The sequence below is a fragment of the Pyxicephalus adspersus genome, chromosome 4 (genome assembly GCF_032062135.1).
Source record: "Pyxicephalus adspersus chromosome 4, UCB_Pads_2.0, whole genome shotgun sequence".
NCBI classification, from domain to species: domain Eukaryota; kingdom Metazoa; phylum Chordata; class Amphibia; order Anura; family Pyxicephalidae; genus Pyxicephalus; species Pyxicephalus adspersus.
This window is the reverse complement of record NC_092861.1, coordinates 48,209,305-48,222,940: the sequence shown is the minus strand read 5'-3', so window position 1 is coordinate 48,222,940 and position 13,636 is coordinate 48,209,305. Positions and strand designations below refer to the sequence as shown.

The 13,636-nt window shown below is 35.8% G+C and overlaps 2 protein-coding genes across 4 annotated transcripts in view; one reads left to right on the top strand and one right to left on the bottom strand.

The window, feature by feature from the left end:
* Positions 1 to 4,271, bottom strand: part of SAMD7 (sterile alpha motif domain containing 7) — a 23,951-nt gene extending 19,680 nt beyond the window's left edge. The window contains exons 1-2 of one of the 3 annotated variants that reach the window (XM_072408073.1): positions 4,188 to 4,266; positions 816 to 931 (exon numbers count right to left, since the gene is read on the bottom strand). The gene's annotated coding sequence lies outside the window, so the exon portion shown is untranslated. Of the gene's footprint in view, positions 1 to 815; positions 932 to 4,187 lie in introns of all 3 variants that reach the window. The other 2 variants (XM_072408075.1, XM_072408074.1) reach the window with 2 other exon arrangements.
* Positions 4,272 to 8,915: 4,644 nt separating this feature from the next.
* Positions 8,916 to 13,636, top strand: part of LRRC31 (leucine rich repeat containing 31) — a gene marked incomplete in the record, with an annotated part of 11,214 nt that continues 6,493 nt past the window's right edge. The window contains 4 exon segments of the mRNA XM_072408071.1: positions 8,916 to 9,218; positions 10,627 to 10,866; positions 11,980 to 12,108; positions 13,111 to 13,278. Of these exon segments, the coding sequence (XP_072264172.1) occupies positions 9,206 to 9,218; positions 10,627 to 10,866; positions 11,980 to 12,108; positions 13,111 to 13,278 (550 nt within the window).

The window sequence follows — 13,636 nt, the reverse complement described above, 5'->3', positions numbered from 1 at the left end:
CTGTGTCAGAGTGATTAGAAGGGGATACATTGACACAGAGTGATTTTTTAGTATTTTGTTCAGAATCTTTTTTTTCTAGGTTTTTCTCCTTTAAAATTGGGTGCGTCTTATAGGCCGGAGCGTCTTATAGTCCGAAAAATACGGTAGTTGTAGATTGTTTAGATTGGTTTCTATTTTGGTTTTGCCAATGGTAACAAGACACATTGAATATGAATCCTAGCTGTGTACTCCAGGACTTTGTGATCTTTTCTCAGGTGTGATTTTCGTCAAAAGTACTCTAACAATGGTTTCTGTATCTTATGGTGCTGTACAATTATGCATAGATAAATTATTATAGCGTTATACATCTTCCACCCCTCCATATTGGGTAATGGAAACATTGGCATCCTATGATATGTCACACCATCTGCTCAGTATTAGTTTGGGAACACCTGAGTCTTTTCAGATCCAAGTTTGTAAATCCTGTGTTGTTCAGTATTTGGCAGGGATGAGAGCACTAATCTCTTCTTTCACAGATTTAGCCTGAACGAACCTTTGTTGCCAGAATCCAAAGATCTCACTCACAGCTAAAATCTGTTATTATTCCTTAACAGAAAGTGACATGCAGCAGACAGAGCCTACATGTTGTCTTATATCTCCCGCCACTTATGTGTGTGAACTTGTATTTGTCCCAGTGGTAAGGAAAATAAACCCCACAATGGAATCTTGTAAAGGATGCTAAAAACACCATAAGGCAGGAACAGTTCTTTTATACGAAATGTATACTTCTGAGGTTTATGTAAAAAGACAATATATAAAAGGTATTATACTTTTACCTGCTAAAAGATTTGTATATCTCCTTAGCTGGTTTTGTGTTTCAAACTTTCCTTTCTCACCGAATAGTCAGGCAGATAACATTTCAACTTTTTGGTTTATTTTTGGAGTTTCCTGTCTAATAAACATACTGCCACATTAGTAATCATATATTTACAATTTTTGTGACATTACTTACAATTCAAGCATTCATGTGCAAATTACCTATTTTTTTCCTCTGACAATAATCAATGAAATGCATTCCTATTCTTGAACCCTTATGGGCTTCCTTACCCTTCTGCCATATCTGGCTTTAAGTAGGTCCATTCACCTGCTGGCATTGTATTTTTTTCCTAGCCTTGTCTCTATGTGAATTGTGCATTTCTCTGATACTTGCTAGGGGAAATAACAGGTCATTTTAAAGAATACTTGTCAAAAAGATGGCAAGTTATAATAAAATATTTATGATGTCTACATTGGTGTGACATAAAATATTTATGATGTCTACATTGGTGTGACAGTTTGTAGATTTTCTGTAAAATACTAGAAAAATCCTTATCCCCTTGCTGAAGAGGCCCTTGAATCAAGATATACATTATAATAGAAAAAACAATAGATGTGATCTGGTCTGAAAACTTGGTGATATTGTTGTTTTAATCTATGAAATATTTAATATAGATCTATGCATTGTACAATGGTAATATATGTCAGTAGGGTTGGGGGGGGGGGGAATAATAATATATGTTTTGCTGAAAATATATTTTTTAATAGGAAGAGACATGAGATGCTAAATAAAAACATGTTTTGAGATAATCTTATTGCTCCACTGTTTGTACATTAACAAGAGCTTGGTGTAGATAATGATATTTTACTGAGTCTTGTGAAAGATTGTATAGAGTGATCCCTACATCAGTGGGATTCTTGCAGATGGCAGTACAGTCCAAGGATTTGACACTCACAAATGACTTAACTTTGCATGTTATCACTCACTGCCCAACTTTGCATGTTATCACTCAAGCCCAACAACTAAACTTTCTCATTTTAGCAATTACCTTGTTATAGTAGGACTTTATTGTACCACTGTACCCTGAGAATTCCGTGGAACTCTTTAGTAAAGGCAGACGTAGCCACAACACCTGGCTTGCTGTACTTGTGGTTATTGTTACACAGTTTGAAATACATTGCTCTGTATTATTAGGTTGTATCCTTACTGTACTAGCTAATTAGCAGTTCTGGATATACAGGTACAACAGGACAGGGCAGGATTAGGAACCTTTGGTCAGGTGGGAAAACACAACTGACTGATCCATCATAATAGTGACATAATGCTGTGAGTAAATAGGGTATACAGTGTAAACTGTGCCATTGTGCTATATATGCTGGCGTAGGGAACAGTAAGGAACATACCATCACAGAATCCCAATAGAATTTGTTGCTGAAAGACTTTCTGAAAGAAAAAATGCTGTGATAATGTCTCACCAACTGCAGGTCCCAATCTGAATGAAGTGCGAATAGAGAGGTATCTGCACTTAGGACCATCAGCCAAACATATTGTATAAGTACTGGATCGGAGTGCATAATTCCCACTCTACCCAGTCCAGTGATCCCTGGCCACTCCACCTCTATCCTAGAATGAGATATAAACCCCTTTTCCATTGGGTTTTGATATGATAGTGGGATATGTAGACACATTTCTTTGCAAGAAGTATTTTTTGTTCCTCACACTAGTTTCACTTAAAAACAAGTGAATGGAGAATGAAATGATAATTAAACACCAAAGCTGCTGGAAGGTAATTGCGTTTTCCTGCTTAGGTAATTACTTAGTAATTAAGGCAACTCAATGCTTTAACCACTCTGCTAACTCTCTTACATACTGAATGTCTAGGAATGACATACAATAATAATAATGTATGTAAATGATATGTTATATATATTTATTATATGTAAAATTATCTACTGACGCCAGAACATGATCACCTGCAGTTTTGACCTTGTTTTAATCCAACATTAGCATCCTTCACAGTATAGAAGAATGTTCATGGCCCTAAATGTTTATTTCCTGTGTATGATAACAGTTTCAATTTCTCTGCAACACGGCCTGAAAACAGAGAAGAATTCTAGTGAACTAAATAACTGTTTTTTAAAAGATAAAAGTAGACCTTTGTAAATGCTTACTGCCAGGCTGTCATGTTGATCCTCTATTACTTTGGGTTACTCTCTAGAACTAGAAATCAGAAGATGCCCTCCAGCTTTTCCCGGCTTGTTTGTGAAATAGTAAGCATTTTAAATATGAGAAATTACAACCCCATTTTCTTTTATAACAGGTTCACTTCAAAAAATTTGTATGTGTAAACATGTACAAGGGCAGTTTTAAACAAGGGGCCCTGGGCAAATATGAAGTGGGCCCCCTAATTTACAACACTCCAGCTCCCTGTATCTCTGACATTCTGTCAGTTGGGGTCCTGGAGCAGAGGAGGACCTCAGGAATTACCCAGTTTGTCCTGTCCTAAAACTAGCCTTGCATGTGTGTATATGAAAATCTGAACTAGGCTATAGAAACAGAGTTGCAGCAGTTTCCCCTTTCGGCTGTACTCTACTGTCTGTTAGTAGTGTTTATATATGAAATGTATTTAATGCCATAAACAAGGATGCAATACAATACAGCTTTTTAGTCCTAGATGGTGGTTGCATGAATTTCCTTGGTCTCTGAGACTACAATCATCTCACACTCTCCTTATCTTAGTTACATAGGAAAAAGGTATTTTGTAGTTCACAGAGGGTGGATGGGAAAGTTGATAACAATAATAAAGATATAATTTCAGTACACTACAAGGACACTAATTCTGGAAGATTTGTTCTTGGAGAAAAATGTAATAGGTTTGAAGACTAGTATCACCACCACATCTATGAACTACTATTTAATTTATTTTGTTATTTGGATTTAGATATTCACAAGGAGATCTTTCACTGCAGAGAAAAGGACTACAAACACATGTTAAACATATATTATAACATACAGTAACAAATAGACTTTAAACATATATGTATTAACCATTTAGCAAAACAAATCAACAAATCCAAAGTTTGTATTTATAGAAGTTTGTATTTATTGTTTAATATTAGTCTCCTGTTTTCTCAAAAGGTATTTTGCAAATTATTAGTTACAATTGTGCCCAGCAATCCCAATTGAGTGCTAGCAGTTATATAAATTTTACTTTATTCTCTGTATTTAAATAAACAAATTAACCAGTATTGCTAAGATGTTGATTTTTTAAATATCCATTATGAAACAGAAATAAAATATTAATAAAGCAGAAGCATTCAGTAAGAAGGAAGATGTTTTTCAAACATTATTGATAGACTGATGATGAATGAAGACATATTTTACTACTTACATTATCATGGGACTCTTTCCATGTGAGTGAGTAGGTTATTGCTGCTGCTCTGTGATTGCTCTTTCATGAGACTGATGAGTCCATTCTTTGCATCACATGAAGATGAGCAGATTAAACGGTTTGTCATATTGGGATTAACGGGCAGAAAAAAGCCTTGGGGTTGAGGTAGCAGAGTAATGCATTGGATTACCATTACACTGTGTCAGTTTATTCACATAGCTGTTCCATTATAAGAAGAATTCAGATAATCCATAACGTTGTGAATTAGATGTCTGCAGTGCTACATTCCCTAGATAAACTCCATCAGGTAAAAGCTGTAGCTATTTTCTTTCTGTGCATTTAAATATAATTTGGCACCAGCAGTGGCTAAGTACTAAACTATAATGACAACTAGTATTATTAGAGCAATCCTGAATATCAAAATATTTATCACTGAAGATATTTGGGTAAGGGTGGGTCAAGCTTTCTAAATGCGGCATGGCCAGTGCCTTAGGAGGATTGATCTGCAGAAAAAAATAATTTGTATATTCTCATCAAAAATCTTACAACTTTCTGTCAAAACCACCATATGTGACCCATTGTCCTCTTCTGACCACAGCCTCGGATTCAGTGGTTTATGTACCATGATCGTGGTTTATGTACCATCACAGCATATAATTGTAACTGGAGTCAACAAAAGATGTGTTAGACAAGATCTTGAGAGGCGTTAATCCACTTCCTGCAATTCTTAAATGTCCCAAGAAAAACACAAATGTCACCTCCCCAAGCACATGAAAGAGAGTTTTCCTGTTGGTGCCAAAAGTGGAAGGTATAAAATAAATTTTGGCCTCTGGACATTTCAGTTGACTTTTAGATGCTTTTGGTAAGATGGGGTCCTCAGTTTAAATTTGGCAATATATGAATATATTAGACGTCTATAGGAAATTAAATATGGATTCCCTGTTTTATCATGAATTCTGTTAGAAAAAACAGCAGAGTTAAGGTCAATCATGCTGCGAGTTTGGTCTGGAGCCTAACATTGTCTTGGAAGCTTACCTTGTCTAGATAAACATACTGTCCCAGGAAGGAGGTAAGCCAAACCTATAATGTTTATTTATCACATTTGATTGAAGAAATTGTCTGCATTTTAAAATGTTGGTGTGATCCTTGCCTGGTTTAGTGAGTTGTGATCAGACCAGGAGGTGGACAAAGTAGCAGCCTAAATAAGAGGGGACAACAGATGGACAATAGAAATATGTGAACTATTCTAGAGTGTTCGCGATGTACTGCCAAATAAAAGTGTAGTCTCTTGAAGAAGGGTGTAGCTGACGTCAGATATCCACTAAGTCATTTTGGGGAAGATGAATGGCCAACTAGTGACTCTATTTAAGCTAGTGCTTGTCGGAGGTAGGTCCAGGTTTGTGACTAATGAGATCTTAAGCCAAATTGGAATCCCCCATCAGCATAAGGGTACCATCTACCATGTACAGGTTAGAAAATAGAGTGAAAAAGAATACAACTCGCCATGCCATAGATGCACAATATACCAGAAGGGGGCCTAAGAACTTCCCTAGCCTGAAATTAGTAAATTAGTAAATATCTACCATCTGGCTCCATAACACCCTCTAGTGAGAACTGTTTTGAAAGGCAGAGAGCCCCTCCTCTACTTCTCTTTAGCCCTTGCACAAAAAATCAATTCTGTGCAGTAAGTAAACAAAAAAATGGATCTGCCGGAGGGCCACAAGATCTACATGAAATTGGTGATAATAATGGAAAGCTTTAGGCAAGACAGGGAAGCCATGGACATAATAAGGAGAAATGAAGACTCACCAACCTGCAGGATCCAAAAGCCTCTCAAGCAAGTGGACATTCTACAAATAATAGTATGCACCTCTCATTCTCAAAAAAATACATGTCTTGTAAGATAAAAGTGATATATGCCAGTAAGATATAGTATGCCTCAAATGACAGTGACAGTAAGGGAAGTGGGAACATGACCAAAGTGCTGGGTGTATAAGAGCTGCAGTGCTAGTCAGCGCTAGTATGACATATGCTATACTATTTTTGGGATGTAATGAGAAGATTTGAGAGCTTTTGAAAAAGCACTGAATTATGGGACAGTTCTTTTGGGAATGAGTAAGGTTAAGGTCCAAAGAAGGCATAAAGTTTTGGCCTCAAATTTAGTTTTAAAAGAAATCTATAGTCAAAACTTTAATTTTGAAAGTTATAGTAATGAGGGATTGGAACCATTGATTTTACAGTCTCTTTTTTCCTTAGGACCTTTGTCACTGAGGGAATATCCAGAACAGGAAAATAGGGGACATTTTCCAATATAGATGCATGTTCCAGTGACAAGGATCTAAGAGGAGGGTATTTTACTTTCCCATTGTGTCTACAGGACTGGATGTGAAGGGGATCTCTGCAATAGGACACATCAGACAGACATAAATAAAAACAACAGGGTTTTAAAATTCTTTTTCATATCCAAAATCAAAAAAAGTGTTTCAGATTTAAAAACAAAGCAGCTTTTTTGTTGCTTTATTAAAAAACTGTTGGATGGCACTAGAATGATTTGTTGCAGTTGTTTTGTATAGAATGAAGGAATGACATACTGTATACTGTATTATACAGTATTTTGTCACTAATATACACATTTTTAATAAAGTATTACTGAGATTTGATCTGATGCATTTCAGTCTGCATAGAAGATTTTGTTTGGTATTTAGGATTCTCCAGCCGATTCCTTCCTGTTAAACCATTTTGCTGAACTAATCGTTCTAATGGTTTTAATACCTCACAAAGCATGTCATATTAAAGAGTCACAGTGAGGCAAAGTACCAAAATCCAAGTTAATCTTTGAATAGTAAATACAAGACAGGCTAATTATTTAACTTTGCTTTTAATAGGATTGTTTTTTTACTAACGTGGAGCTGTGTAGTGGTATGGACATATGCTGAGCAGTTATATAGTATATGTACATTGGAAGAACTGGCATATAACCAAAAACAATGTTGCTGCAATAAAGAACACCTACATGGCATACATGCATACTATTACTGGTTCTGTCCTATCCAATTATATATTTATACAAGGTACAATTGTCAACACACATGTTTGCTCATGAAACATTCAATGTGAAGGAGCCCTTCAGTACTGAAGGTTTATCAGATACAACTGCTGTTAATGTGAAATAAATTATAGCTGATATTTCAAGCAATAATAAAGTAATAATGAACACAAAATGAAATATTGCAAATAACAAAGTTGCATGCAGTGTTTTATAAAACACATTAGTTGCATCATTTTAAACAGATTTTATTCAGGATTTATGTAAAATGAGAATGATATCAGCATTTAGTGTGTATAAAAGATAAAATACAATAATATGCACTAATATGCATTGTAGGAACCACAAATGTTTGTTACCAAAAGCCAGCAACTCACCTACCACACATTTGTGCAATGCCATATTGGAATTATAATGCATTGGATGCCTGTAGTACAGTAAAGTGCAAAGAACTAAAGTATGTTGCAAAGCACTAAATTATGTTGCTGTGTATTGTGGTGGCAGATTTGGCACCTGTGCCTTTTTTTGTGCATTAGTGCTTCTCTGCAGCTCATTTAAGTGAAGAGGCTGCATAACAAAATGTATGTAATTAGATGGTTGAATGTACTTGCATTTTCACAGGAGACCCAGCAGTGCCAATGACACCCTAACATAGAGAGTGTGATTATGGCAGAAGTGGGAAATTTCCTTAATCATGACGGAATAGGCAGATGACCTTAATAATGAGAGAATAAGCAGTAAAAAACCCTGGAAAATGCCCACTGCTGATGACAAGAGGACACTCGTTAAGGGAAAAATTAAACAGGGATACAGAAATTAAAACAGAGACACCGTATGTATTCCGATGTTGGGTTTTAAGTGGATTGGGCAATATTAATTCATATTTAGGTACCTTTGTGTTTGCACGATTTGGGTCCAAAGTATCATCTTACTGTTAGAGCAGGAATGGGCATTGCATTTTACTCATTGGATGCAAGCATTTTCATTTACTGGGCAGCACGGTGGCTTAGGGGTTAGCACTCCAGCCTTTGCAGTGCTAGGTCCTAGGTTTTGCAGGTTTGCAGGTTCTCCCTGTGTCTGTGTGGGTTTCCTCCCACATCCCAAAAACATGCAGTTAAGTTAATTGGCTTCATCCTAAATTAACCTTAGACTACAATAATGACATATGACTATAGTAGGGACATTAGATTGTAAGCTCCTTTGAGGGACAGTTAGTGACATGAGTTTGGACTTTGTACAGTGCTGTGTAATATGATGGCGCTTCATAAATACTGTATAATAATTTACTGGCAAAAATACTCATTCAGGGGTTACATGGTTTATAGACATGGGTATGTTCTTTCTTTATTTTGGATAAAGGAGAATTAAAACTTCTGTAAATAAAAATTTGCTGGTGGGTATGGTCAACACCAATAATTGTTCTTAGTTCTACAGTTTGTCCTCATCCTTACCTAAATATTGCACAAAAATTACAACACTTGAAACAGGTATGTAAACTGTCAATATTAAGCCTACAAAGTATGAGTTTTATTTCTAGGTCTGTAACCTGAGTTAATGTCTGACTAAACCTTTCAAACCCATTACAAGAATTTTTCCTGGCAACCCAGACCTAATAGGACGTTCCAAACCAAAGTCCACCTGCTAAACATTTCCTGCGTAGTTGTGTATTGTACAGGTACACTGCTTCCTCTGTTATTGTAGGCATGACTATTCAGAGCAGAGGAGCTGGTTTGGCTACATTATCCTACCTTTTCATAGCTGTACTTCACTGAGAGCAAGAATGCAGCATGTACAGTATTATGCAAGATCACCCAGTCTGTGATTACAAACTTTAATCCTATTCTAACAAACATGAAAACTCTACAGGAATTAGCAGAAACACATTTAAAAGACTAGCCTAAACAGTTCTTAAAGTAATTCGACTGCCGCTGCAACATCTTGGACTGCAGAACTCCCAAAAATACAGGAAAACATGGACACTAAAGGTACGGTAACATATGCACAGTTTGTTCAGATTACAGGGGTTTTCTGACTGTTATCTCGATAATCTTAAGAATAATGTCAGGGAGTGGTACTGGTGACACCTAGTTCCTGAATTCAGTTGAGACTTGTGGAATAAACTGTAAAGATGCAGAAATAGATTTTACTATTAAAGGTTGTAAAGGTGTCCTGTTAGCAGAAGAAGCATTTTGTTTCTCTTTTTGTCTTCTAGTTATATTGTTTTCCTCTGCTCATGAATTACATGGTTTTATTAAAAAAGGGGAAGTAGGGGTAGAGGAAATAAGAGGATGTAGGTTGCTCAGTTACCCATTTACATGGACATTAAAAAAGGACATTTGATAGGTGTTAGATTCAGCTAAGAATGGCCCAACTGCTGAGCTAGGCTTTCACAGGGCATTCATTGTACTATATTGATCTGAATATTGAACACACTGTACAGGGTAATCTAAGCTTGTCACCTAATGGATACTCTCAGTTGCTCCCTCCAGTCCCCAGAAAAATATGCACTGGGTGAAATCTGAAGCAGCATGGACACTTAAAAATATTTGTAATGCACTGTCCTTGTAAATGTAGCCTTAGGCTGTACTCAGAACGGCACCAGAATGCCTGTTGGACCAGTGGTGAACCCACAACGTTGGTAGAGGTAACAGCTACTCTAGAGGCTATAGTTTTTGTTGGGGTCTACACCTGACCCTGATTCATAAAAGTGTTCCTTCTTCACCCAAAAAATGTACCATCATGTATTTGTTAACACATTTTCAATATTGGGTGAGGTATCAGTATGTATAGTACGGGCTATAAGTAAATAAGTAGGGACTAGTTTGCATTCTGCATTTTGCTTAGGTGACCAGAAGGGTCGCTGATGAATATTAGGGTTATAAATCAGAGTATATACTGCTAGAATATAAAAAGACAGAGCTGGAAGAGATCATCTTCTAGATTGTAAGCTCTTCGCGGCAGGGTCCTCTCCTCCTGTATCACTGTCTGCATTAGTCTGTCATTTGCAACCCCTATTTAAAGTACAGCGCTGCGTAATATGTTGGCGCTATATAAATCCTGTTTATTAATAACAATATTAATAATCTTAAACCATTCTCAGCTCTCAACATGCTTACGGTCTAGTGAATGCCTCTAAATATAATGACTACAACATGTTTTGTAAGTTCAGGGACAGAGCTTCTAGCATTTAAACTGCCTCAGAACTTGCAGAATGAATTAAATGATTAATACAAAAAATGGAATACTCTGATTGGAAGACTGTTTTGTGTTCTCTTCTTTAAGATGGTGGCCTTTGCTATTCAGATGAGATATTCATAAGATGATGTTATACAGTATTAGAAAATGTAAAATTGAACATGTAAAAAATCCTTCATCTTTTTTATAACTACACAGGATCAGAGAAGAAAAAGGAAGAAGGACCTAAAAAGTCTCCATTTGATCTGATCTTTGGCCAGATACAAAGGAAAAAGTCAGAAAAGGGGAAAAGCAGTATATTTCAGGTGAAGAGTTTCTTCAAAGGCTTTGATAAGGACGCAGCAAAAAAGGAGAATGAAAAAAATGAACAAGAACTTGACCAAACGTCTACATCTGGGGATCAAAAGTCAGAGAATGTTGTTGATGGCTCTGCAAATGGTGAGAACCGACCAAAATTAAATCATTATAGCAGAATAAATGTGACATTAAGTAAGCCTGTGCTTTTTACTTTAACCAGAGAACTAACATTTGTGATCAGCAATATCAGCCAACATAATTCTGTCATAACAGGTATACCTAGCATAACTTTTTTGATGGAGTATGGCAAAAAATCAAAAAATTTCAGAGTACAGAAAGCTGTTCTGAGAGGTTTATGGGTTCTTGGATTGCTATGCCTAAAAATGTGGAGTGTGTGGAGTCCGTTGTAACTATTGTAATATGTGGGAGGTGCAGACTTACCTAAAACAATCAAATGCATATCAGGTGACCCATCACCCAGTAAGTGGTTCTCTAAAGGGAACTTATAGGACTTAGTCCTATAGCAAACCATTTAGAATTATCATTGGATTTTGAAAGTAGAATAGCTGTTGTGAACAACATATATTTTCACGCATTTCATGGTGCTTTTCATACACCATCCTCGTAGTAGTGAAGAAAAAATATTTATGGCATCCCGAAAGTCTACTTTATCAAAAACATGGCAGCCCTCATTGTTCAGTCCTACTAGTTTCCTTTTATCCATGCACTGTCAGTGTATATTTATCCAAGTTAAGCAGGTGTTGCCCCAAATTTTTTCTTTTACTTTTAGATAGGGAAGGCAATGGGTTAGACCACTGTCCCTATATTTCTATTTGTGTCCTGTGAAGAAAATTTCTCTTTATGTCCTGTCCTGGGGCAAGAACAGAAAGCAATAGAAGTTCTTTTGAAAGTGAAGGGAGGCAGTAGTCATTGAAGCAGATGTTCCAATGGAAGATATTTTGAACTTCCTGTTGAAATGAGAACCTAAAAATGTTGATTTTCCCATTAGTTTCTATATCAAAGACAATTGCCATCAGGACTATTATTAAGCATCAATCTCCCGGTAATAATAATAGGAATTATTAGCAGTGGAAGTGTAAGATCCCTTACTTTTTCTTCCCAAAATCAAAAAGGAAAAAATAAAAACTTTTTTTTGTTATTTAAAATAGTAAGTTGAATTGTTATTACTTCCCCTTCATTTTATGTTAAGAATATATTTTATTAATTGCAAATGTGTTATCCTTTATTATACAGAAGAGGATGCAGATACCTCTGGATGGTGGAAAGTGGCACATTTTATGGAAAGGTTTGGGAAGAAAGCAGACATTCACTATATAAACCTTAATAATTGTGAACTGACAGCAGTGGACATAAACGAGCTTGGTAAGTGGAGCTCTGCACATCTCTGGATGTATACAGGACACACAAAAGTAAAAGCTATTTGAGAAAAACTCTTACCCCTGAATTCCAAATATATGTACCCTTTAAAGTGGCACTGCAAACAAAACAATCATCTTGGTTTGGGCAGAGAGGAAGCATTATAACTTATGTTTTGTTTTTTATCGTTGTCTATGTGGTCTGATACAAAAAATATGGGAGCTTGGTAATGTTGTCACCAGTTTAGAACAATACTTCCCTACCCAGTCTTTGTCAGAGGTAGTAGGACACATGTGGGTTACTTCTGACATATTTACCTGTAAGGTGTTCAAATCCGGTAATTTGACCATAAAACTACCTGAGAGCATCTGAATTTGAAACTAGGCAATCCTATTAGAAAGATTTGCAAAAACAGTGCAATACATGCAATACATACGATACAGTTACCTGGAAACATTGTTTCTGAAGTATCTCAGTAAATTATAATAAAATGGTGCTGGATTGTGGAAGGAGACTATATATTTTTTTACATCATACAAAAAAACACAGTCATCCAGAGACCTGGTCTAATGGTGTTTTCCAGTTGGTCTATTTGTGACCTCTAAAACGTTTAAGCAACTGTTTGTTTATTACCTTAAGAAGTCCACAAAAATATAAGATTGTCTTCCTCTGGATCAACTATGTCCATAGGGTTTTATATCTGGGATATGTTTATTTCCTTAGGGGTTGAACTTGATGTCTTTTTTCAACCTGACTTACTATGTAATAAGAACAGAAAAGAATTCCAGTAATGATCAAATTCTGAACCTGGATTATCTGAGCTATATTAGAGTATCTCTGCATTCACCTGATCATATTTAATCTTCTGTATTATGCTCTCTGTACCATATCAAATATTTCCATTCTTCACAAGCAGAATCATAAACATTGGTAGCAACTTAACTCCATGTTTGGATTACTTTTGAGAAGCATTGTTAATCCTTTCATATGTTTGCTGGTCTTATTCAGGTTCACTGATGCCATTTCTTTTGGACATTGAAGAGATTGATCTTTCTTGGAATGATTTAATTGGTGGGTCTTTAAAATTGATGACTCCACACTTTAATCATATAAACAGACTAAGAATACTCAACCTAAGCAACTGTGGTCTTACAAGTGATGATACTACTGCTTTAGGTAAGTGACATTATCAGTCTAATTACTCAAAATGATACATAGAAAATTAGGATATGACAATATACAATATAAAACCAATAGTGTATGAGTATAATATTATTTGCAGCAATACAGGCTTCTTTATTAATTTCAAGCTATATGATTATGCTTATAATATATGTGTTATTTGCTTAAAGTAGTTTTGTAGTGATAAAGAATGTTGCTTAATTATAGTTACTTAAGATCAAGATTTTGATTGTTTTTGCTTGTGTATAATTCTGAAATATTAAGATTTATTTTAATGAGACAATCTACTATCCAGTATGGATTTTTTTTCACTCATTTGTGGTTATGACAACTCAGGGTTAATCTTATTTGG